The sequence below is a fragment of the Anolis sagrei genome, chromosome 4 (genome assembly GCF_037176765.1).
Source record: "Anolis sagrei isolate rAnoSag1 chromosome 4, rAnoSag1.mat, whole genome shotgun sequence".
Lineage (NCBI taxonomy): Eukaryota > Metazoa > Chordata > Lepidosauria > Squamata > Dactyloidae > Anolis > Anolis sagrei.
Window position 1 is genome coordinate 207319677 of NC_090024.1, and position 26204 is coordinate 207345880.

The following is a 26204-nucleotide window of genomic DNA, read 5'->3' on the forward strand; positions in this document are numbered from 1 at the left end:
TAATTTCTCGTGCACTTCTTTTGTCGGCAGTACTTGCAATTTCAAGTGGTTTGGGAGAATCTCTGTCAGTTTATTCTGCCATCTGTCACTGCAACGGATGTAGTGGGTGGACTAAAGGGCTTAATAACTTAATAATGAGTTGTATTCACCCAAATTAAAAATGTGAACTAGTAAGTAGAAGTGGTTGAAAGGAGAGGGTTCAGATGTACATTGGGGTATAGAAGAGCAGAAAATGTAAAGAAACTACTTGACAGTTAAAAAAAGTAAATCTACCAGTGATACTGGAAGAACTTTAGGCAGAGGCTGAAGGGACCTCTTCTTTGGCATGTACTATCCATGAATTGAATGTTGGACTGTGACTCTGGAGACCCAGGTTCACATCCCCATGCAGCTATGGAAGCCCACTGAATTATAGTATCCTGGGCAAGTCACACTCTCTCAACTTCAGAGGGAGGCAAAGGCAAGCCCCCTCTGAACAAGAAAACTCCATGATAGCATCACCATATGTTAGAAATGTGAGCCATCCGAGTCCCTTTTGGGAGAAGGTAGAAGGATATAAAGTTGTTGTTATTATTATTGGAAACCACTTGAAGACAACAATAATAGGATAGATTTCCTGCATCAAGGTGAAGATTTCCCCAAAATATCTGGGTGACCATTGTTAGAAAGATCTGTGTAATCCAATATTCTTTTTATAACTACTCCACTGTGGATCTTCTTTTGTCCTTTCCACAGATGTGGTAGAGAAGTGTAGATAAATGCTGAGCCTTTATAATTCTTTGCAGAGGGCAGCACAGGTATTCAATCTCATTCCAGGGAGAAGGGCAAAGTAACTTAAGCATTTGAAAAGAACCAACATCCAAAAGTAGAGAGAAAATTAAGCAGAAATGGTAGTAACAAAACATATATTAACAAGACACCTTGTTTATTTACAGAGGCACACACAGAAGTCTCAGAATCGATAAACAACCCTTCCTTAACCTGGTGATGTAGTTCAACCAGATTGGCAAGCATCATCATCGTCATCCACAGCTATTCTGGCTCAAGATGATGGCAGTTGTAGTTCAACACTGTTGTGTGTGCCACTTTGGAAAAACTGTTCTGAACTACTCAGAATATGTAACAGCAGTTACAGATAAATGTCAAAAAAGCTATCACATTTGATTAACTTCTTTGCACCTGTCACCCATGTAGGTTTGACTTGAAACTGAAAGTATGAAGAAATCAGTAGACAGTACCAAGTTTTAAGTACCTATCCAACAGAATGCAACATCTTTCCCTTTGCCTCAAAAAGTTAGATACAGGCTTGTAATTACTCAGCTCAGCACTGGTTACTTGTAGAGATGTAACTGTTGCTCAAAATTTTAAATAAGATTTATATGATGTGGTTATACATTTCATGTCTATTTGAATGTTTCTATATATCCCTATCTCCCTTCACGGCCCTAAAAAGCATGTCAAAGAAACAAGACACCATTTTTTTTAACTTATTCCATATTTCAGAGAAGAAAGGGATGCTTCCTATGCAGTCCACCTATGTCATATTTAAGATAAGGGACACTTACTATTTTGTCTTATTTGATCATAAAGCATGGCCGTTTGGCTTTCTGAATGTGCACTTAAAAGACAAGTCAGAAGGGGAAGAAACACAGACACAGAGGCGCATTGACAATTAGACTTGATAATAGCTTTATTTACTTGGTACAAATTTCCCTTCAGGCAGAATCTCCCAGTCCCATCTCCTTCCTGAAATAAAGCTGAACATAATTTTCTCCAAGAACCTGGCCCCTTGAACAACATCGAAACTAAGCATACTGCCATGATTCCATGTACCAGTCAGCTGCACATTCCCTCCTCTTAGGTTACATACTGTCCATATTCAAAGATCCAGATTAAAGCCACCACCCCCAATAAACCCCTACATTTAGCCTAAGAATCTCCTAGATCCCAGGGCACAAATCCCCACTTCCACTAGAAACACTGGATCTGTCAGGCTTCTGAGTTAAGTATCGAAGAAAAATATTTTAAAAACTAGGCTTGAAAGCGAGCATATTTTTACACTATAAAGTACATGAAAGCATTGCCTTAGCCAGTATTTATGTAAGCTCACAAGCCTCATAAGATGCAAGCAGAACATAAGTTTTTTTTGTTTTTGTGCAGACATGCTTGTTTGGGGAAAGGCTACAAAACTGATAATTGACCATTCAGGTGCCCCAAAGATTCATTCATGATGAAATCTCAGCTGACGAGATCATTGTATTATTATTCCCCCAAATGGCAAAGATCATATTTCATAATTAGCTTTTGACCATTTGATTAAATAAGCAATATTTGTAAATCTCAGGCCCCTTCTAGAAAGGGTGATTCATTAAAGTTTTGATGACTTTCTGGAGGAAGGAGAGGCATACTTGTAGCAGCAGCAGTACAGGTGGACAGGGCAAATGTAAATACCAGTTTTGAACCCAGAACATTTGAAAAAAGAATCATAGAGATAGATCTATATAGACATTAACAGAATTACTATTACAATGGTAATGCATTAGTGTCAAGCTATTCTACCAAAACCAAAATAAGTATTTCCTCGTTTTGTATCTATCCACTCAAAATTATGAAAAAGACTCAGACAGTAATTCTAGACACATTTACCTGGGAGTAAATCCCATTCAATTATGTGAGGCTTATTTCTGAGTAGACATACATGAGCTTGTTCTAACCTCTTTATTACACAAACATTAGAATTTTTATTACAAAATACTGTGTGGCTATTTCACCCAAGATTGAAACATCTCAACTTTCCTTCAGTGATTCTGAATTCTATGCTACTGTTTGATACGAAACAGAGGTTAGATTCACTGCAACAATACATTAATTTTGAACTTTCAGTTTTAGCTTTATTTTCAAAGCAGTGACTAACAACTGTGTGCAAATAATCACACATATTAATTTAACTGAACAGTTGTATTAAGATAGTTGTATACACATTTACTTGGTCTTAAGTTTTCTTCAGTTTGGAAGAAGCACTGGTTTCTGCCTCCATGGAAAAGACCATCCTGAATATTGTCCAGATTGATCTCTAGCACTACTCAAACTAAACCTTTAGCTATTGTGGAGTGTGTAAATCAATGCTACTCTGTGCAACAGCACACCTTTCTGAGTTAGGGGTTTCCCTTCAGTCCACCCTTCTAATGCTACCTTGCAGCTGTTGGATTACTACATCCATAACTTCTGGCCAACACAACTGCACTATAATGAATGAGGACAGTGGGAGCTGGAATCCCAGGGATCCGGAGGAGATCAGGTAGGGGAAGGCTTCTTTAATCTACTGTCCAACTACGTTTTGCATGATAAATAAGACAGGAACTTTTGTTTCCTCAGCTCAGTTATGAAAGACCTAAACTATCTTGAAAGCTCAACTAACTATACAGCTTGCTTGGATCCATTCGAGAGTTTAGACAATGGAGAATTCAAGACCCACCTTGAAATTGAAAACATTTCCATTCTAGCCTAATAATCTTCAGCAGAAGCACAACTAGAAAGCAGTTTTAATTGCACAAGTCACAGAAACTGGTATTTGAAATTTTTAGAAAATTACTACTCTCACATGGTTTGACAGCACAAGGAAGCTAAGGGAAAGGATGACTGCCTTCATATACAACAGTTCTCTCCGCTAGTAGCACCAATGGAATGTTAGTAATTAAGGGGTTGCATACAGAGGTACAGATTTGCAGCAGTAAGCCCACAGCAGAATTGTGACACACAAACATATTCTCTTCTTTTTCACATAGGGGTGCAGGGAGCCTATTTTAATAATCTGAGGCAAAGCGGGTTTTCCACAAGCGTATCATTCATGAAGGTATTTCTCTCTTCTGAGGGACAAGTCAGAAACCCTTGCCTCTTTTGTTTTTTTATTAGTTTTGAAGAGTAATACACAAAGGAACAAAAAATATTTTCAGAAATACCAAAGGGTCCAAGCAGATAAAGATGAAGGTACAAGAAAGCAATAAGGGGAGGTATAAAAGCAAACTGGATAGCCTGCCTGAAGCCAGCGGAGCAGGGGGCCTGGGGAGAACAGAGAGGCAACTGTTGATCCAGTGCATGTACCTGTGGTCAATAAAAGAGCAAAGGCCGCTGGGTAGGGGGTGCAGACCTCAGCCTGCAGCAAAACAACCCCCCTTGCCTGTTTTCAAGAATGTCTCTATGCATCTTGTGTTTATGCAGCCTATACAAAGAGAACCAAAGGTAATGCCAGAAAGACAGAAAGGGGGGGGGGGACAGGTGGCAGGTAGGAGGGGCAGGCACAATTAGGAAGAAAAAGACCTGCTAATGCCACTTGTCTGGGTGAACACTGGATTCTGGGTGGGTTCAGAAAGAAAGAAAGGGATTGTCTGGATGCACAAGGTTGCTTAGCAGGAAACCTCCATCGTCTGAGGGGTGCCATGGGCACCAGCGGGTTCAGGCATGCCATGTTTTGCCTCTCCGTGGTTGCTGCTCTGAGACCGTGTATGGCTGCTTTCTCCAGAGCCCACGCTCGAAGATGACTGGGTCCGGGAACGGATCAGCCTGGTCATGCTAGCAGATGGCACTGTAAGGAGAGAGACAGTGAATTTCGGAATAAAAACCATTTTGTTCATTCTCACAATCAACAGGCATGAAGCAGAAGAAAAAGAGAGGTGCTGCTAAAAAAACAAATAAAAGAGATTGCTTTCTTGGTATTGTCACAAGAAGGGATGAACATAGTCTCATAGATGTGGAGGTATCTGTACAGGAGTGACAGCAAGTGGAGCTGAAGGAATAACACATCTCTCTTTCCCCTCTGCATAGACAACCCTCTTCCAAGTGTATTTCCCTACTCGGTTTGACTTTGTTTGCATCTCTTCGACATGCAAGGGGTTTCCTTCCCTCCACATTTGCTGTAGGAAAACCCAGGGCCAAGAGCTCTGTGTTTTCCTGAATGTGTCATCCACTTCCATATGTGAAAATAAAAGTGTATATGGTCAAATGGCCTGAAGTGCACAGCTGCCAAACTCTTTGCAATGAAGTCATGTTTCTCATTTAACTTTTTAAGAAAGTTAGAAATTACAAGCTTCACTTTTGGATTACTACTGAATTGCAAACCATGCAACGGTCAACCGAATGCAGATGAAGCTACTAACGAAATTGTGGTGCAAAAAAGTACAACGGGGTGGCCTAGATTGCAGAATGTTACCAGGCCATACCATAAGCAATGTGGCACATCAGAAAAGAAAAATGTAATTCAGCCAAACTAAACACACACTTGTAGATACCTGACTCAGTGCTCAGATGACTGAGCTGCACATAAGGGACTGGAAACAGAGACAAGAGAGGGAATGGGAAACACAGTTAGTGCAGTCATGACATGCCAGAAACAACATACGGCTGGGACCACTGAGTGTGAACCTCTAAACATTTGCTGCATTCATGATCCTAAGCCTTCAGGGCCCATTAATTTGTCAGGTGACTTTAAAACATAATTTTTAGTCTTTGGGTTTTAACAGGTCCACTTTTTCTGACCCCTAATTTCTATGTCAGAGAAAGTATATTACTAGGTTAACTGTACTACTTTGTTTGCAATCATAGCTTACATTATAGCAATTAACAGCTTTCTCTCTGCAATTCTGCCAGCATCAACACCTCTAAAACTGCAAGAAATCAAATGAATTCATATCTGTCCAGGAGAGGCAAATTTAAAAACTAAGGACTTTATATTGTCTGTTGATTATCACATGGTGTTGTAACATGGGATGGCTCAGGACAATGGTGCCTATATGATAATAAACAGATATGTCTCCCTACACTTTAGACATGGGTGGGCAACTGTGCAGGGGGGCCAGGACCAATTGTCCACCTGGCCCCCCTCCTGTTGGGCCACGCCTCCCAATGTGCATAATAATAACTCTCATTAAATGATGCCAAGAAATGAAAGGGAAACTATATATTTATTCATAAGAAGGTATTTAAAAGAGGGCAGGTGATCTGGGACAGTGTGGGGTATTTAATGTGTTTGCATGCATTCAGGGGGGGATCTATGTGCAATGTTATGGCATTGAGAGTTTGCCATCTTTTGTTGGAAACTGCCCTGTGTCCCCCAGGGAGATAGGGTGGGTGGGTTATAAATAAAGTTGTTGTTGTTGTTGTTGTTGTTGTTGTTGTTGTTGTTGTTGTTATTATTTCTGGGTGATTTCCCCCCAAAAGTAATGCCTTTTTTTAAAAAAAACAGAATGTAGGGTTCAAGTACCTTGAGGGGCTGCTTGTGGGGTCCAAGAACTACACTTCCCACTGATATCTATGAAAGATGCTAGATAGCAGTAGATACTAGATAGTGGTAGGCTGAGTGGCATCTGAATGGAAAGGAACTTCCGTTCTACCACTTTCCAAAAAAAGACAGTATTGGCCTTACTTACTGTAGCCCATTCCTTGCACAAAGTACTTGAAGGCTTCAGTCAGTTTCCCAGGCTAGGAGGGAAAAAAAAAAAGAACTAAGTGTAGGTGGTGGCACATTTGTAACTATAAAATGTACAAGAACCAGGAGACAGTTAGAGCTCACCTGCACAACCTGTGGAAGTCCTCCACAATCTGCCATCTACAAGAGAAAACAATTTCAAACCAAGGTAAATGACATTCAGATTTTGAAAAAGCTAACTTACAAACCAACCCTAAAATTAGTCCATTTAGTGAAGGACTGCAGTGTTGCACAAACCATAACCTCTTTTCTCCCAGAACATATAGCTTTAGAACTGAACTTTTCTCAGGGAAATATTGTTTCTAGTATGCTGAGACAGAAAGCCAACACAGGCATTGGTGAAGTAAGAGAAAAATGTAAAGCAGGCAGGAGTCGGAAGCAACTGAACAAATAAAACAACAAATGCAAGCTTATATGAACTCCCATTTCTGGAGTTGGTTTCCTGAAATGGGAAAAAACCCCAAGGCTTGCAACTATGCATATTTCAAACTGCTGTGTACTAGGCTTGTGCATTTCATCTGAACCTCAAGCGGTTTTTGCCATCTGGATTTTGGGGGACCTGCATATATGTTTTTGCGTCCGCAGCCATATAATGCGGCTAGATCCCTCCTATTGGCAGCAGTGAGGGGGCTTCACAGGCTCCCCTTTCCTGTCATTTTTAGGACTATCAGGATGAAAATGGCCACACTTGGAGGACACATCTGCTACTGCTGGCCCACTAAGTTTCACCACTTTTGGGTCATCCCCTGATTTTTAGGAATTTATTTTCTTTCTAGAAATGAAATCTCCTTTAAAAATTCCCAAAAATGTATCCCACCGCTGGCCCTGCAGCAGGGCACCATTCTTTCCTACCAAATGCCAAAGATGCACTTCCACATCACACAACCTTGATTACACTTTCTTTACTAATTCAAAACAACAACTTCTTCCAAAGCTTTTGCATTTTTTTTCTCACAGTATTTTGGAAGAGGCCAGCAGCCCACCATCCATGTTCCCTTATTAGAAAAACACTCCTGGATGATCCACTGGGGGGGGGGGGGGGGAATCAAAATGTATTGTGGGAAATCTAGCCATGCTTGTAAAAAACTATGTTTTTGAACATATTATTATCAAAATGAAATAAAGAAGGCAGAGAGCACAGAGAGAAATATAATAAAACATCTGAGAGAACTTGTGATGAGAATGCAAAGGAAATAAATTATTAGGTATCGGTGGTAAGTTTAGGTAGATAAGTAGGTAGGTAATTTTTCTGAGAACGAGGCTTTGATGTTTGTTGGAATTTCTATGATTATTAACAATAATGTTTTAAAAGTACTAATTTCTGAAGTAGAAGTGGGAGGAGAAATAAGAGAGGAAGCTAAAGGCTTTAATAGAGGCTAAAAGGTGACTCAAAGCTCAGTCACCCTAAGAGAAAAGCACACTCAGCCACAAGTCCCCAAACGTCACCCACCCACCCACATGCACATTCCAACTACCAGTCCCACTATATAAAGAATCAAGAAAATAAAGGGAAATAAAGGAAAATAAAAAAGATTCAATGCTAGAGAGAGAGACCAAGCCAAGTCAAAAGCTAAAGCTGAGAGCACATGGCAAGGCAATAGGACTGAAACACCTCTCTCTAGAGCCAGGATGCAACTGAGCGATGCAGCTTGCCCCATTAAATAGACAAAGCTTAGGTAAGACACACCACAACTTTCTTCTATTCTGATTGCCCTAACAGACAGGGCTCACACAGGGAAACCCCATGCGAGCACCCAGCAGGGATTCAATCCCTGGTCTCCAGAGTCATAATCCAATGCTCAAACCACTACACCACACTGGCTCTACTTAATAAACTGCAACAATAAACAGGGAAGGAGAATGCAAAGTTTTGAAAAGATAAACTACTATTTCCAGAGTCTTTCAGGAAAGGCAATATACTGGTGGGAGAAAGACAAAAGAAAAAAATAACTCTCTTGATAATAACAAGCAATTGCTAGTCACAGAAATGGTTTGGTGGCCTGTCTGAAAATTTTATCTGCCTCTACATTAGAAAGAAACTATACAATACATAAAATACATACATTAAAATATATATAAAAATACATACTGCCTCTAATTTTCATTTACCTTCAAGAGTGTCGTATTCATTGGATCCAGCCGTGAATTACATTCAACCTAAAAAGGACACAGGATTATTTTAGATTTTCTCTATTATGCATGTAAATGTACAAGGTATAATTCAGAGTCCACATCAAGAATCCAGTGGGTATAGCAAAAAACTGTGTATGTTTGTAAAAACGCAACTGTGTATGTTTGTAAAAACGCAAGGGAATAAGAAATATAAATGCAGAAAATTTTGTGAATAACCTGTACAGATCCCATTCATTAATAATGACAAAATTCCTATTCTAGCTATGATATAGGCAGGATTTAAAAGTTTTCTTGAGCATCTTATTAAGCAAAGCAAAATTGCTTCTCTGAAGCAGAAAACATTCAGTTAAAGGATGAACACACTCACAGGCTCAATATTATAGTTTATGTTCACATTAAAGCTTGTTTATATGGTAAGGTATAAACATTCCCTCTCAGCCTTGAAGTTAAATAGTTAAATCACTATTTTACAACCTTATCTACTTCACAGGGTTCCTGCAAGGTTATATTAAAAGAATTCAATGTACACCACCCTGAGCTCCTTGAAGCAACAAAAGTATATGAATGTAATAAAAATCTTCAGCATAATCTTCAGGAAATATAACAGGTACAGCACATGCTGTACAAGTTACTGAATATGCAGGGCTGACCCTGAAAGTGGAAAAGGAGATTTCATTCATTTTAATGCTTTATCTGAATGTTTAAATTTTGTTTATGTCTTATGTTTAATGGTTTTAATTATTTTAATTCAAAGTTACATGTAGTAATTAGCTATTATGATATCTTTGTGTTACTGTATGTTGGCATTGCGTTTTTGCCATTAATATGTTGTAATCCGCCTTGAGTCCCCCCAGGGGTGAGAAAGGCAGTATATAAATATAGTAAATAAATAAATAAATTGCTAATTATAGCAGCAAGCGAAACCATATTAATGATAATGTATTTGATCTGGAAACAAACAACAGAGAATATGAGAGACAGAGAAGGAGAGGGAGAGGTCAGAGTAAAAAGGGTCATCCAAATCTCTCAGAGCTGTGGGCTCTTGCCTACTTGCACTGTAGGAAGAGCAGAAGAAAACGGATAGAGAAAAGGGGAAATCACTTCACATACATTGGCTACATGGCTCTGTTACCATCTAATCCACATCCTAACCTCTTGGATAATCAATTACAATTAAGATTTTATCCTCATTTACGGTTGAGGAGCATATCTCCTACTTGATAAGTACGACTTCAAGTGGAAATGTACGGAGTTGTTTTCATTGACATTTCACAGCATGCAACAAAAAGCAAAATGTATGTAACAGAGTACAGAGAACAATAACCTGGTACACTTACCACAGCTTCAACAGCAGGTGAGCTGTCTCCAACCACTAATAAGACAGGGCACCTATACAAAAGACACAAGATACACATTGTATTTATTATTATTTATTTATTAGATGCACTTATTGACCGCCATTCTCAGCCCTTACGGGCGACTCATGGCGGTGTACAGTACACATAAAAAGACAGTTACAGAGGCCAGTATCAACAACATATGACTATACAACAAATACAAACTACATAAAAATCCGCTTCGTCTCTTAGTAGAATCATAGCCAGTCTCATTTTCCTTATACCATTCCAGTTCTCATTACCGTAATGTTGTTGCTTAGCACTTAATTAAATGCCCTCTCGAACAGCCAGGTCTTAAGGCTTTTTCGAAAGGACATGAGGGAGGGCGCCTGTCTGATGTGTGCCGGGAGAGTGTTCCACAGCCGGGGGGCCACCACCGAGAAGGCCCTCTCCCTCGTCCCCGCCAGCCGTGCCTGTGATGCAGGCGGGATCGAGAGAAGAGCCTCCCCAGATGATCTCAAGGTCCTCGTGGGCTCGTAGGCCAAGATGCGGTCAGAAAGGTATTTTGGGCCGGAACCGTTTAGGGCTTTGTAGGCCAAGACCAGCACCTTGAATTGGGTCCGGTAGCAAATCGGCAGCCAGTGAAGCTGGGACAACAAGGGCGTTGTGTGCTCCCTGCTACCCGCTCCAGTTAGTAACATGGCTGCCGCACGCTGGACCAGCTGAAGCTTCCGGGCCGTCTTCAAGGGCAGCCCCACGTAGAGAGCGTTGCAGTAATCCAGGCGGGATGTGACAAGAGCGTGTACCACCGTGGCCAAGTCAGACTTCCCGAGATACGGGCGCAGCTGGCGCACGAGCCTAAGCTGTGCAAATGCTCCCCTGGTCACCGCTGAAACCTGGGGATCCAGGCTCAACGATGAGTCCAGGGTCACACCCAAGCTGCGAACCTGCGCCTTCAAGGGGAGTGCGACCCCGTCCAGCACAGGCTGTAACCCTATATCCCGTTCGGCCTTGCGACTGACCAGGAGTACCTCTGTCTTGTCTGGATTTAGTTTCAGTTTGTTCGCCCTCATCCAGACCGTTACAGCGGCCAGGCACCGGTTCAGGACCTCGACAGCCTCCTTAGTAGCAGGTGGGAAGGAGTGACAGAGTTGGACATCATCTGCGTACAGATGACACCGCACCCCGAAACTCCGGATGATCTCACCCAGCGGCTTCATGTAGATGTTAAACAGCATGGGGGATAGTATGGAACCCTGTGGCACCCCACAAGTCAAAGGTTGTGGTGCGGAACAGGAGTCCCCCAATGACACCTTCTGGGTGCGACCCTCCAGAAATGACCGGAGCCACCGCAAAGCAATGCCTCCAAGACCCATTTCCGCAAGGCGCCCCAGAAGGATACCGTGGTCGACGGTATCGAAGGCCGCTGAGAGGTCCAGGAGCACCAACAGGGACACACTCCCCCTGTCTAGCTCCCGGCGCAGATCATCCACTAAGGCGACCAAGACCGTCTCGGTACCATGCCCCGGTCTGAAACCAGACTGTGCCGGATCCAGATAATCCGTGTCTCTCAAGAATACCTGGAGTTGTGAGGCCACCACGCTTTCCATGACTTTGCCCAAAAAGGGGAGATTGGAAACAGGCCGAAAGTTGTCCAATTTAGTGGGGTCCAGTGATGGCTTCTTCAACAGCGGCTTTATAATAGCCTGTTTTAGGCTCGCTGGAATCTTGCCTTCCCGAAGGGAGGCATTCACCACCACTGTTACCCACTCGGCCAATCCCCCTCTGGCCTCTCTCAGAAGCCAGGATGGGCAGGGGTCTAGGATGGACGTGGTGGGCCTCATTCCTCCAAGTATCTTGTCCACATCCTCGGGTTTCACAAACTGAAAAGAATCCAACAAAATAGGACAAGCAGGTGCTCTCGTTACATCCACAGAGTCTGCATCTAACGCGGCGTCCAGCCCAGAACGGATCAAGGCGACTTTGTCTGCGAAGAACCGAGCAAATGCTTCACAGCGCGCGACCGAATTGTCAGGGCTCCCACCTGCAGAGGCGGGAGTTAAAAGACCTCTGACAATCCGAAACAGCTCCGCCGGACGGTTCTTTGCAGACGCAATAGTGGCCGCAAAGAAAGTTTTCTTTGCGGTCTTTATTGCCGCGGCATATGCCCTAAGAAAGGACACAAACCGTGCTCGGTTTGACTCGCTCGGTTCCGAACGCCACACGCTCTCTAGTTCCCTCTTCCTTCGCTTCATAGCTGCCAGCTCCTCAGTAAACCAAGGGGCTGGTTTAGCTCGGCTACTTGAGAGGGGACGTTCCGGAGCAATCATGTCAATAGCCCTGGTCATCTCCCCATTCCAGAGAGCCACCAAGGTTTCGACATGGTCACCTACCGAGGTGGCGGGAAAATCCCCAAGAGCCGTCAGGAATCCATTCGGATCCATCAGTCTCCTGGGGTGGACCATCTTAATGGGTCCTCCACCTTTGCAGAGGTTAGGGGGCGCAGTGAGCCTAAATCTGATCAGGAAGTGGTTGGTCCATGGCAACGGAGAGATGGACAACTCCTCCACACCGCCACCCTGTTCCCATCCCTGACAGAAAACCAAATCCAATGTGTGTCCAGCACAGTGGGTGGGGCCAGATATTTGTTGGGACAGCCCCATGGTTGCCATGGCAGACATGAAGTCCTGAGCCGCGCCTGTGAGGGTCGTCTCGGCATGGACGTTGAAGTCTCCCAGCACAAGAAGCCGTTGAGACTTCAATGCCAGGCTCGAGACCACCCCCGCTAGCTCAGGTAGGGAGACTGTAGTGCAGCGAGGTGGACGGTACACTACTAGAATCCCTATACTGTCCCGGTCACCCACCCTCAGGTAGACGCTTTCGAAATTTGCGGTCTGCGGGATGGGGCACCTGGTCAGATGGATGGAGTCCCTATAGACCACTGCGACCACTAATAAGACAGGGCACCTATACAAAAGACATAAGATACACATTGTAGTCTGCACACTTAATAGTGACTCCATATTCTTTTATCATTATTGCTGCTCAGTTTGAATCTTAAGAACACAATTGTTTTACCAGTAATTAAGGCCGCACAGCATTGCAATAAAGCAATTCTAAACCAAGCTCATGGACACATATGGTTATCCATCAAGGTCTTAATTTATTTCAGTGAGGACTTAAATCCTATATTTGTTTGTCTCATCTGACCCAATACTCTACCACAAGCCACATGACTATCTACAAGGTCTTCAAATATTTCATCATGCTGTAGCACTGTATTAGAGCACCACTATGTGATAGCAGCCTACATTCAAAGATATGCATGATTAGGGTTGAAGATGATGGGGAACACATTCACATTTTGTTCGTGTACAAATCTCTCTGAGGGAGGAACTATTTGTTCATGTTTTAGGACAGAGGCCAGGTTGACACTTCATTCTTTCTTTCATGGAAGGTTTGTGACACTGAACACCCATCTTCCAGTAGCAATTCTTCCACCTTTTAAAAGTTTATTTTCAAAAATTATGCAAGGGGATTGTGTGCAAATGTCCAAGGGAGGCAGCTTATAAAAATAAAGGTAACTGATTTGCCTAAAGAGTGTGGAGAATAGGAAGGTGGATGCAAGACTCAATTGCTGTTTGATATGATATGATACAGGCTTATGGTGCATGAGAAAAAGACGGATGACATCAATAGTTCCAGGTATGGGATTCCTGGGAAGCCTGTAAAAATAAGGTATTCTAAATCTACAAAAGGAATTCCTCAGTTTCCAGAAAGAACCCAACATTTAACTTACTTGAGTGTTTTTGCTGCCTCTCCATTCACACCCAGGACTGGCCTCTCAATGTCCAGGTCTCTGCGGCTAGGAGACAAATACAGAAGTGTGGTCAAACACTGGGAAGAACGTAGCTGGAAAACACACTTCTGGAGTTAGCATGCACACAAAGTATACAGCTCCATGGCTACTGGGTTTGAATTAATTTTTTAAAATTGACCGAGACAAATTAGATGTCTCCAAGTTCTGCTCTTATCAACATCTTTAGAGCCAACAGCTCAATAAAAGAACACAAATGTGGGATTTGACAAGTAATCAGTTCAGAGAATCCAGAAATCTGCTTTATGAAGTCAAGTGTGAGATAGGGCATAATGTATAGTAGTTTCTAGTTTTAAGAAAGCTGTGTCTGCACGCATGTACTTTTGTGGGTGAGTCATCTCTCTCTCTTTCTCTTAAAAAAAGAAGCTAAAAGTAAATCTGTTTATGAATCTCCTGCGTTACCCTCACTTTTGTCCTAACATCCTTGGATTGATATACAATTTCTTCCTGACTGTCCCTTCCTCAGCAGTGAATGCTAAGCCTAAGAGCTGGCGCTATCCACAGACACTTCCAAGATAATGTGACCAGCATGACTAAATTAAGCACCGTTAGCTTCCTGCCGGAGCGGTACCTATTGATCTACTCACATTTGGATGTTTCAAACTGCTAGGTTGGCAGAAGCTGGGGTTAACAGCAAGAGCTCACCCCGCTCCCCGGATGTGAACTGTGAACTGTCAACCTTACAGTCAGGAAGTTCAGTAGCTCAGTGGCTTAACCAGGGGGCTACTGTAACCACTACTTCCAAAAACTGAAAATGGGAAAATAATTAATCACAGGAGATGTTGATGAAACAAGTGAAAGGTCTGTCAAAAAGAACAACAGCAGTGGATCACAGGACAATAGATAGTAAAATTCTCTAAAGTGTCTTATACAAGAGAAGTTTTTTAGAAGTATATCTTAAATGGTATTTTATGGCACATTGATCTCTTTCAACATTTCTTACCATCTACTGCTGGATCACTAGTTAAACTTTCAAAGCTGGGGACTGGGGAAAGCAAACAGGTTTCTAGACCAAACAAATGCAATTATGTACCTGTTATAGGCAGTGACAAAGAGCTGAAGATTTTCCTGATTGATGTCTTGTGCAATATGAAGTCTGTATGTCTGAATCAGGTCCAGATTAGCTTGCAGTTCTTCCTAGAGTAGAAAAACAAATACTCTAATCAGCTGCCTCGCTAAACCATGCTATTTTGAAAACAATTTAACAGACATTGTAGAGAAAAAGGCAATGAACTCCTGAGTCTCTGGCAGGCCACACTATAGATACGATGAGACTTCATAACATAAAGTTATAAAAGCAGAGTTGGATGGAGTTTGTACAAAATGTTTGATGTGAAGAGAGAAGATCACTTGAAACTGTAGCTGCAACCTGTTCACACATAAATAGAATATCCTCTTGCTGGAATCTTTAACAGTATTTGAACATTATAGAAGATTCAGAGAGGAATAATGGCAACCTACTTCTTCTACACAACTCATCCATAAAAACTAAGAAAGGGACGATCTTGCAAACGGCGGAAGGCATGATCAACAGTAATTCATTGATATATTTCAGATTCTTTGCATTCATTAATTAGCATTTTCAGCATTAGATTTTGCAATGGACTTACATGACCAAAATGGTGTGCCAGAACAATGTCCACAATGTTGGATGTCCATCCTGAAAACTGAAAATAAAACCCTCCATTTCAGGTATTTACATTTACACAGATGGAAACTAAAACCTAAAAGGTAACACAATGAAACCCATGTGACATCTCTAAGTGCAAAAATGTATTGCAGCATGAGTTTTTTATGCTCATACTATAATATATAAACATAACACAATGTTGCAACACATACCTGTGTTATTGTAGGTTTTTCAGGTTGTGTGGCCATTTTCTAGAACAGGGGTCCTCAAACTTTTTAAACAGAGGGCTAGGTCACAGTCCCTCAAACTGTTAGAGGGCTGGATTATAATTTGAAAAAAATATGAATGAATTCCTATGCACACTGCACATATCTTATTTGTAGTGCAAAAAATATAATGAAAAATTAATGAAAATGAAGAATAATTTTTAACAAATATAAGCTTATTAGTATTTCAATGGGAAGTGTGGGCCTGCTTTTGGATGAAGAGATAGCATTATTGTTGTGTGTTTTCAAATTGTTTCAGATTTAGGTTGACCCTGAGTGAGGGCCGGGTAAATTACCTTGGAGGGCCGTATCCGGCCCCCGGGCAGTAGTTTGAGGACACCTGTTCTAGAACATGGCCATACAACCCGAAAAACCTACAACAACCCAGTGATTCCGGCCATGAAAACCTTTGACAATATATATATATGTGTTAGTTTATAGCAAAAATAAATATATCAAAATACTTAATTAGCATCTGATGAAGCAGATAATCTATGGAAGTTTATGCTTCAAACCTCTTTCTCTCAGTCTCAAAGGTGTTACAACATTCCTTTGCATCTACAATATAATTATATAGCTACAATTATATAATAGATATGCTCCAATCATGTTACATATATTATATTTAATATGAAGCAAAGCATAGTGAAGTAAACCCCTGACAATCTTGAAAACACTACTTAGCAGTAGTGCTTACAAGTTTAGTAAGCTTAGGGGAGCAGAGAATTCTTAATTCACTTAATGCAGGAAATTCAATTGCCTGTATTTGATGGGAGGGCTGACTAATCTCAACATGTTGTTCTTTTATTATCTTATTCATAAAATCTACACATGATCACTCAGTCTTCTACTGTTCTTCATTTTGCCTTTAAGAATGGGTCATAAATTGCAGCAATATGCTCATATACATTGTGACAATTTATGGCTCATGGATGAATATCTCATTATTTCATTCGACATGTTCACTGCCTGTTGCATCTATGTGTACTGCCATTTTGGAAAGCATATGTTTTGCTTTACTGTCAGCTTATGGATAGGGATCTTTAGTTACACTGTAAGAAATAAAAATGCATTTTAGCATACAATGTGCATCCTTAACAGTTGCCATTGGTTTCTGTTGGAGGGAAGCAAAGATAAGAATGCAATGCACTAACCAAAAGGTGTTGTTTTACAGAACTTCAAAATATTTCACACAAAATATTTGGAAGTAGTGCTATAATATAGATGAATTTTCATTTGAGTAATGGAAGAGTCACTCTCATCCTACCTTAGATGCTGCCCAGTCAATCCAACCTTTTGCACATGGGTCGATGTTAATAAGCACCAAGCCTTCAACTAAGTCAGGGTGGTTTAACTAAAAACAAAAGGGAAACATGTCGTATATTAAAAGATGGCCATATTTTTCTAAATATGTTATTTTAAAAGGTACATTAGTAGAATTCACTAGTATAAGATTACAGTAATTATAAAATGGCCAAAAACAGGCCAGTGTATTTGGCTTTTGTCTGAGACAAGTTCCTTAATGTCGCTTGGTAGACAGAATAACAATGGCAGATCAACAGACATATTTGGTACTTAATTAATTAATTAATTAACTATATTTGTATACTGCTCTTCTTAGCCCTCAGGCAACTCAGAGCAGTTAACAATAGCAAAATTAAATGCTCAAAACATCATAAAACTGTTAAAAACAATTAAAACAGTAGCATAATAAAGTCAATATAAATCAATAAAACATCTCATTAGCGTCTCATAGTTAAAATCAAGATCCAGTCTCATCATCCAATTGTTCCACATTCTTATGTTCATTACACTGCCTATTCAAATGCCTGCTCGAACAACCAGGTCTTCACTTTCCTCTGAAATGTTAACAGGGAAGGGGCCAATCTAATATCTGTAGGAAGGGTGTTCCACAGCCGAGGGGCCACCACTGAGAAGACCCTGTCTCTCGTCTCCGCCAAACGTACTTGTGACGCAGGCGGGACCGAGAGAAGGGCCTCCTCAGACAGTCTTAACACCCTAGTTGGTTCATAGGAGAAGATGTGTTCGGACAGGTAAGTTGGGCCAGAACTGTTTAGGCTTTATAGGCAAAAGCCAGCACTTTGAATTGTGCCCAGTAGCAATGAATATGCTAATTTCAACAGAGTGCATTCACTCCCAGAAATGGGAACCACAAAGATCTAATTCTATTAAATATACCTGTAACCAATGTCTAATGAAATTCTTTCTTGTTGGGGTATTTATCACTATTGCACTCCTCTGTTTTGTGAGGCCTATTACACAGAAGGACTTTATTTGTTAGAACAAAGGCAAACACTACTTACAGCAAACCTGCTAAGGATATAAGCACCAGCTCCAACTCCAATACCAATTATACTTTTCAGGCTGAAAGATAAAAGGTTCAGAATGAAAACATCTTACAGTGCTATTCTCATATACCAACCCATATGGCAGTTCCCTTCTAACAAATAGAACACAACATGTTTTGTGGTAAAGACCAAAAGATTAAAAGGAATCTAATCATAACCGGCCAATCACACTTCCTTCTGGGGAAGAACCAGCAGAAAGATGTCTAGAACTGGTAGCAAATAATTTAGGAGAACCCTGGATCACTCAGCATACTTACCTGAGGTGTGTAAGAACAGCGGGAAGCATTTCAGCAAGTTCATCAATGGTGGGATACTGGTACCTGAAAGCATAAGCAAGAAATGTTAGTTAAAACTGCGGCTGCCAGGAGCTAACATACACAAACCCTAACGCAAAAGCTGAATATTTTATTCCAAGGTCAAATAATCACAAAGATGTCAGCAAAATCATAACCATGAATGTATATATTTATTTTATTTTATTTTATTTATCTTCCAGCAGGATAGCCAATTCATTATGGCAGGCCTTAGTATCTGTTGGGATTTGATGTCAAAATCCATGGATGCCCAAGTCCCATTATATACAATAGTGTAGTAAAATGCTGTCCCTTGTGTAAAATAGGAAAATCAAGATTTGATTTTTGGAGATATATATATATTCAAATCATGGGTGGTTGAATCTGTGGATACAGAATCTGTGGATATGGAGGACTGACTGTATTTTGGCAAAAAAGTAGGTACTTGTACAACAGAAAGCATACAATTTACAGGCTTAAAGTGGCTCACAAAAGATTTGTGCTGTGCAATAATAACAACGTGTGCCTATTTGCATTCGCATCTCTCCTAGGTCATTAGAGACTTTCTGCAGAGGCAGATATGGCAAGAATTGCCTTTTCTAAATCACAGCAGAATTCTGAGACTGAGGAATCAGGCATAATTCTTATAACTTCCAGACCATATCACGCCATGTTTACAATGAATGCCATTCCTATTCAAACAGTCTGTATTTTTTACGAGCAGAGGGATGTGTGCGTATGTGGCCCCGATTGAACTGTCAACTGATGATAACCCCATAAACTTCATAGGCAAGGAATAGTTAATGCTGGTTTGCCAGTTCCTTTCTCTGAATTGTGGTCTACAAGCTCTTAGTATCCAAGTACAAACCAAGGCTGACTCTGCTTAGCTTCCAAAACCATAGATTGTAAGGTTGTAACCCTGAAGACAAGGAAGTGTGGGATGTTCTTTAACGAAGTGTCGTGTACAGTTATGGTGCTATATGATGATGTTAACAATAACGATAATAATAATACCACCTGACAGGATCTGTTGTCTGTGGGGCATTTCAGCTCACCAGAGGGATAAACTATACATACCCAGAAGGGAAAGGGGGAGCTCCCTCTTGTTGTCCTGGTGCATCAACATGACATACAGCAAAGTGTTGAGTGATCTCTTGCATATCTTCAAAGTTAAAGAAAGCATTGAAACAGGATTTATCTGTAAGAGAAATGCTGAGTATGACCAATTGATCCATTCCAGCACCTGAACATTAATTCCCATAGCTAAGAGAGCATTTTTTTTTTGTTTTAACCTGTATTTTGTTATTGATAGCTGCCTTATACATCTATTCAATGCAAAAATGGGGGAACTGAATAAACAAACACACATAAAAACACATAGATTTAAGCAGTCAGGAAAACTTACGGTTGAGGCCAATATCATGGTATGTGAGGATGACAGGCCTATTTCCCTTTGATGTGCCCCGCATAGTGACATGAACAACTCCACAAGCTGTCTCGATATCATGTTCCTGGAAAAGGCAAAGGCAACCTGACAGTTAGAGGAAACAATTCTTGAAGGGCAGCAATCACTCACTACTAGCAGATGTATTACTTAACAAGCAATTGGAGAAGCATTAATTAACAGACATGGCAAATGAAGGATGACTATCTAAAAACTATAAAAAATTAAGGGAGAGAATTACACATGGAAGGTATCTGAGCAGGAAAAAACACAGCATTGAATTATATATCATTGACACACAAATACGTCTTTTTACAGAGACCTTGGTCTTTAAGAAAACCCATTACCAATATCTTAATGAATGAGAAAACCCTATATATAGTGTTTAGTTATCTTAAATGGGTCACTCTTGGGTGGAGATGAGGAAGGAGGGAGTAGCTTACATCTGGAGGTGTGGCCTGTAAATAAGTTGTGACTCTTGGTACTGGAAATTGCCATTTTGCCATACAGACCAAAAACACAAATCAAAAACAGCAGTGGACAAAAGCAGTCTTCCATTTTCCCTTTTTTTAATCTGATAGTGATCAAATTAAAAGGTAAAGGTAAAGGTTTCCCCTGACATTAAGTCTAGTCATGCTTGAATCTGGGGGTGGTGCTCATCTCCATTTCTAAACCTAAGAGCTGGCATTGTCCATAGACACCTCCAAGGTCATGTGGCCAGCATGACTGCATGGAGCGCCATTACCTTCCCAGAAAAGCAATACCTTTTCATCTACTCACATTTGCACGTTTTCAAACTGCTAGGTTGGCAGAAACTGGGGCTAGCTGCAGGATCTCACCCCTGCTCTCCAGATTCAAACTGCCGACCTTTCAGTCAGCAAGTTCAGCAGCTCAGCAATGTAACCTGCTGTGCCACCAGGGGGCCCTAAATCAAATTAATGTACGCAATTGTATGACCAATCTGGAAAATGGAACAGTATGATTAATGGTTATTTTTAAGATTAAAGAAAAATAAGAAAGTTTTCAAGCTTCCTAGAATACTTCCTCAAAATCTTTATTAAGGGGAGTGAATGCTAGATGGAGGAAATGTTACTGCTGGTGTGGGACATAATAGAATCTCTCTGTCTGCAGTTCAGACAGCAGTTCAGAAAGCTACAGACAGCGTATCCTGTGCAAGAGACCTCAGGGTACAACAAAGAAATCAGAGGGAAAAGCAACAATGGGGAGTTTGAAACATAGTCTTAAGAAATGGCTGGCTTCTATCCCCAGCCTGTAATCTGTTACTGTAATCTTTAGCATAAAATTGTCTTAAACAAAACAGATACTGTATGTCTCTTTGATAAGGAAGATGATAGCTCATTTACTATAAATACTGGTGCAGAACAGATTGTGTTTGTTTGACTGGTTATCACTATATTTATGAAATCTATAGTTTGAACAGAGAAGCACTATTGTGATTCCAAGTTATAATGCAGTGTTCTTTCATGGCTACACTCATATCTTGCTGATTTAGTGAAAAACATTTCTGTGTAACAGATTAATGCACAAAGCCTGCTCTTCCCTCCAACAGCCATCTGGCCAGAATCTCTCAGCTACTGAGTGACTGCTATCAGCGATCATAGGGATAAATGTGCCAAACAAGTACCTCTGCAGGAGTCTACTGTATACCATGCAGCTGTGGACAAGTCTACATAGGGACCACCAAACACGAATCCAGGAACATGAAAGGCACTGCAGACTACTTCAACCACAGAAGTCAGCCATAGAAGAGCACCTGATGAACCAACCTGGACACAACATATTATTTGAGAACACAGAAATGCTGGATCATTCTAACAACTACCATGTCAGGCTACACAGAAAAGCCATTGAAATCCACAAGGATGTGGATAATTTCAACATAAAGGAAGAAACCATGAAAATGAACAAAATCTGGCTATCAGTATTAAAAAAAACCTCTAAACTTATAACAGTAAATAAAGAACAAAACTCAAATACAGGAGAATTCCAGACAAGAAACTATCAGGAACAGCTAATCACCTCTCAACAAAGGATTCTGCCAGGTAGTAACAAACCACACCTGAAAACTGCCAGGCCATCAAATGCTAATCAAGATGGCCAATTGAAACATTCACACCTGGCTCCAACAGACAAGAGTTCTTTCTCCCACCCTGGACAGATCTATAAACCCACTTCTCCTAGTTTCCAACAGACCTCACAACCTCTGAGGATGTCTGCCACAGATGCAGGCAAAACGTCAGGAGAGAATGCTTCTAGAACATGGCCATACAGCCCAAAAAAACCTACAACAACCCAGTGATTCCGGCCATGAAAGCCTTCGAAAATACAAGTACCGTATATATCAAGATACATTGTTGGGAGGGTATTTTGGCCTCACTTGTGCACACTGTGCTTCTCTGTGCAGCAGCAGATTCAGAGACATTAAGGAGAGATTGTGCACCAGAATACCACTTGTATGAGCAGACAGATGCCTTGGCTTTTACCAAGAGTTGAGTATGTGCTTCTTAAGCTAAGTGCACAGGACAGAATTTGTAATCTTTTGGTATACTGTCCACCATGCTGCCCAACAGTTCTCTTATACTAGGCCCAGACTTTCTATTATGACAGACACTGGTTGATCAAAATGCCTTCCTTTGGGACAAAGCCAGAGAAAATTTCGGTGCTAGAAAGGGATAAATTAAACAATAGCATGATATCTTTATCTGTGGGACCAGTAGCCATGGTTTCATTTACTCTGAAAATAAGTATCTTCTCTAGGGATCTCCTAGGTCTTCCTGCACAACTCTATGGTATGCTTTCACCAGAAGGTGACAAGAGAGTTGCACTAGAGGGTGTCATGATGCCAAGAGAGGTATTATAGGCATTTCTAAAGTTCTCCAGCACGAGTCCCATTATATGCTTCTGCCAGAAGTAGTTCATATAGTAGAGTTCCATATTATTTGCAATTTTCACTAACTATGGGAGGCCCTGGAACATATCCCCCACAGACACAAAGGTCATACTGTATTATATCGATAATGATAGTAGTGATGATGATGATGATGATGATAATAATAATAATAGCATTGCATAATGTGCTTGGTTATTTATTTATTTTTAATGGTGTGTTTTTAGTTTTATGGCAGTAATATTGAATTTATAATTTTTATATATACTGTTAATTTCTGACTGTTTGTTTTAAATCACCCGGAATCCCAATGGCGAAAAGGACGGGATATAAATAAATATCAACACAATATGATCTTCCATACCTACAGATTTTAGTTTTAGTACAAGTTGGTACTAGCACAGCTATATAATAATCACTATGCAGAGTTAACTGTGCTTGGTCATGAAATTAGCTCATGTTGTTTGTATTGTAGATAGCCACAACAATGGCGACCACATCATATTCAGAACCTCACTGGCTGGCTTCATGTTGCCTTATACAATGAAGTCCCTATTTAAACAGATTCATGATTTGTGCAGCTCATCCTATGATAGTAATGATTCACGAAATACATAGCTATCACGCTCAGTGCTTTCCCTGGAGGCCTTTTTTTGACTTAAATGAATGAGGCGGAAGGCAAAGAGCAGCTGTGGCTATTGCCATAGGGACACTGTACATATAGTTCACTGTATAGCTGTTTTAACATGGGATTTGAGATAACTGGATACAAGGATTTTTTCTTTACGGGATGTGTATAATGTATTTTGTTATTGTTATATCTTTAACTGACTTCAGACTTTTAAAAATCAATGATATTATAATAGGATACTTGTTTATTTGTGCTCTTTTTATTGTCACGTTTTAGCTCTTTTTTAAACCTTGTTGTCAGTCACTTTGGATCTTATGTTGGAAAAAATGGAAGGATATAAATAAACTTTTGATTTGTTTCCTAGTATCTGAGAAGTGCAGCTAAACAATACAGAAACAGTATGCATTTCCTGGAAAATGAAATCTAAAGAACTCCGGGGGGGGGGGGGGGGGGATAAAAGAAATGTATATACTTAAATAAATGAAAATTCACTGCCTCTACAAACATAGTTTACAAAGTTTCATTCAATTAAAGTAAATTATTGCAAACTCAAATTATTTAAATAAATGCACAATATACAACAGGATAACATCTTTATAAGTTCTGACATGTACTTGTCATTGAAATACACCAGAGCAGATTAAATAGCGTTTCCCAAAAACACAGTGTTTGTGCTGATGTCACCAAAATATTTATGACAAATATGTTAACAGGAACTTAATCAGATTGGGAGCGTATTTAAAACAGCAGATGGCACCAAACTCCCTTTTAACGCCTCCCTCTCCTTCTCTGTCTGGGAGACAAAAAACCTGCCCTAGAAGATTCATTAGGTGAATATGGTGTGAAGTCTGATTGTATTTTCAAGATCAGCCTGCCTTCGATGCCTCACATGCCTGCCACGTGAGGCCAGTGAGAGGCACCTCTGACGTCTGTAACAGATGACTGTGTTTCTTTCACACCCAAAGGATAATCAAAGGGGTGCTTGCTTACACAGAGGAAGATGGAAGAAGTTCAGTTTTCTGTAGGAACTGATATGACTTACAGATTGCCACATTTATATAACTTTTAAAAAAGATTTAATTAAGGAAGTTTTAAAAAGAAGATCAACAAGCATGCCAAATAACTGAAATACTGATATTTCTATCTGGAAATATACTAGACCAAGCTTGAAATGGTGTGAGAAAAATACAAGGGGATTAAATGAGAGAATTCAAATGGTAGGCATTCTATCTTGACAACGCAGGAAACCTACAAACTTCCATCCTTCTATAGTAAAGACTCTGCTAATAAGCTTTCCATAGAAAAGCACTGGAGTGGAGGGGTGGGGTTTAGTTATGTTGTGCATGGTAATTTAAGTGTGACCTTAATCAGCTTCTTTGGCATTACAGTACTATACAAGGACAAGCCAAATCACTCATGGCCACACTGAATGGCTGCATTTGTATAGTGTCTATCGTAGAACTAAAATTCCTATTTTTAAGATGTTTTCTTATGATGCCCCCTTTGGCCAAGGTGTTTTTCTTTTGTGCTATGCCAACTCTCTCCATACAAAATCTTCCTAGCTTTTCACAACAATGTCCCAGAGCTCATTAATTTCAGTAGTATGTATACACAGTTACAGTCCAATACCTCACTTGATTTCAGTGGTCCTAAAGCTCTCTTTCACCTGTTTGGCTTTAAAATCATGCAAAGAGGAAGCAGTCAACATGATATATCTTTGTCACCTCATCAGCAAATGAATGTTTCTAGTGCAACTAAAATCAACCACAATTAAAGAAGAAGAAACTGTGACATTGTACAGTCCCTTGATCAGCATACTAATCCAGCTTGGCAATGTATTCAGTTAATGAAGTAATTTTCAAAACCTAGGTGACCTCCAAACATTGGCAAAAATTACAGGGCATTAGTTGAATTCACCATATTGCCTCACATTTTTTTCTGAATAAAGCAGAGAGTGTTTGAGGACCAGGACATCTGTAGGGAAATCAAGATGCCTGTTTATAAAGCCATTATCCTCCCAACCCTGCTATATGTCTGCGAAACGTGGACTGTCTACAGACATCATGTGCAACTCCTGGAACGATTCCATCAGTGCTGCCTCCGAAAAATCCTGCATATTTCTTGGGAAGACAGGCAGACAAATGTCAGTGTGCTGGAAGAAGCAAAGACCACCAGCACTGAAGCGATGCTCCTCTGCCATCAACTCCGCTGGACTGGCCACATTGTCTGAATGCCCGATCACCGTCTCACAACTCTACTCCCAACTCAAGAATGGGGAACGTTGGTGGACAGGAAAAGAGATTTAAAGATGGGCTTAAAGCCAACTTTAAATACTGTGGAGTAGACACAGAGAACTGGGAAGCCCTCGTCCTTGAGAGCTCTAACTAGAGGTCAACTGTAACCAGCAGTGCTGCAGAATTCAAAGAGGCACGAATGGAAGGTGAAAGAGAGAAACATCCCAAGAGAAAGGTGCATCAAGCCAATCCTGACTGGGACCGCCTTCCGTCTGGAAGCCAATGTCCTCACTGTGGGAGAACATGAGGATCAAGATTAGGACTCCACATTCACCTACAGACCCACTGCCAAGACACCACATCTAGAAGACCATCATCCTTGAGCTATAAGGGATTGCCTAAGGAAAAGAAGGATCACCCCACACAAATCAGCATCCCAGGCTTTTATTCTACAGTAGCAATCTAGTACTCACAGGGCAAAATATACCTTCTCCAAAATCTTTTCTGAACAAACACAGCTTTGTGTTTCCTCTATGTCTTTCTTGATTTTTTCCTATTCCAAATTTCTTACCTTCTACCTTACCCCACCAATTCTGTCCTA

The 26204-nt window shown here is 40.6% G+C and overlaps 1 protein-coding gene across 3 annotated transcripts in view; it reads right to left on the reverse strand.

The window, feature by feature from the left end:
• Positions 1–1665: 1665 nt before the first annotated feature.
• NDRG3 (NDRG family member 3) overlaps positions 1666–26204 on the reverse strand; it is a 67355-nt gene continuing 42816 nt past the window's right edge. For 2 of the 3 annotated variants that reach the window (XM_060772393.2, XM_060772394.2), the window contains exons 4-17: positions 19792–19897; positions 19464–19584; positions 18351–18413; positions 18049–18109; positions 16992–17078; positions 15439–15495; positions 14862–14965; positions 13751–13816; positions 9952–10003; positions 8591–8638; positions 6566–6601; positions 6423–6474; positions 5286–5324; positions 1666–4582 (exon numbers count right to left, since the gene is read on the reverse strand). In XM_060772393.2, coding sequence (XP_060628376.1) covers positions 4404–4582; positions 5286–5324; positions 6423–6474; positions 6566–6601; positions 8591–8638; positions 9952–10003; positions 13751–13816; positions 14862–14965; positions 15439–15495; positions 16992–17078; positions 18049–18109; positions 18351–18413; positions 19464–19584; positions 19792–19897 — 1071 coding nt within the window. In that variant the 3' untranslated portion in view covers positions 1666–4403. The remainder of the gene's footprint in view (positions 4583–5285; positions 5325–6422; positions 6475–6565; positions 6602–8590; positions 8639–9951; positions 10004–13750; positions 13817–14861; positions 14966–15438; positions 15496–16991; positions 17079–18048; positions 18110–18350; positions 18414–19463; positions 19585–19791; positions 19898–26204) is intronic. The other variant, XM_060772395.2, reaches the window with a different exon arrangement.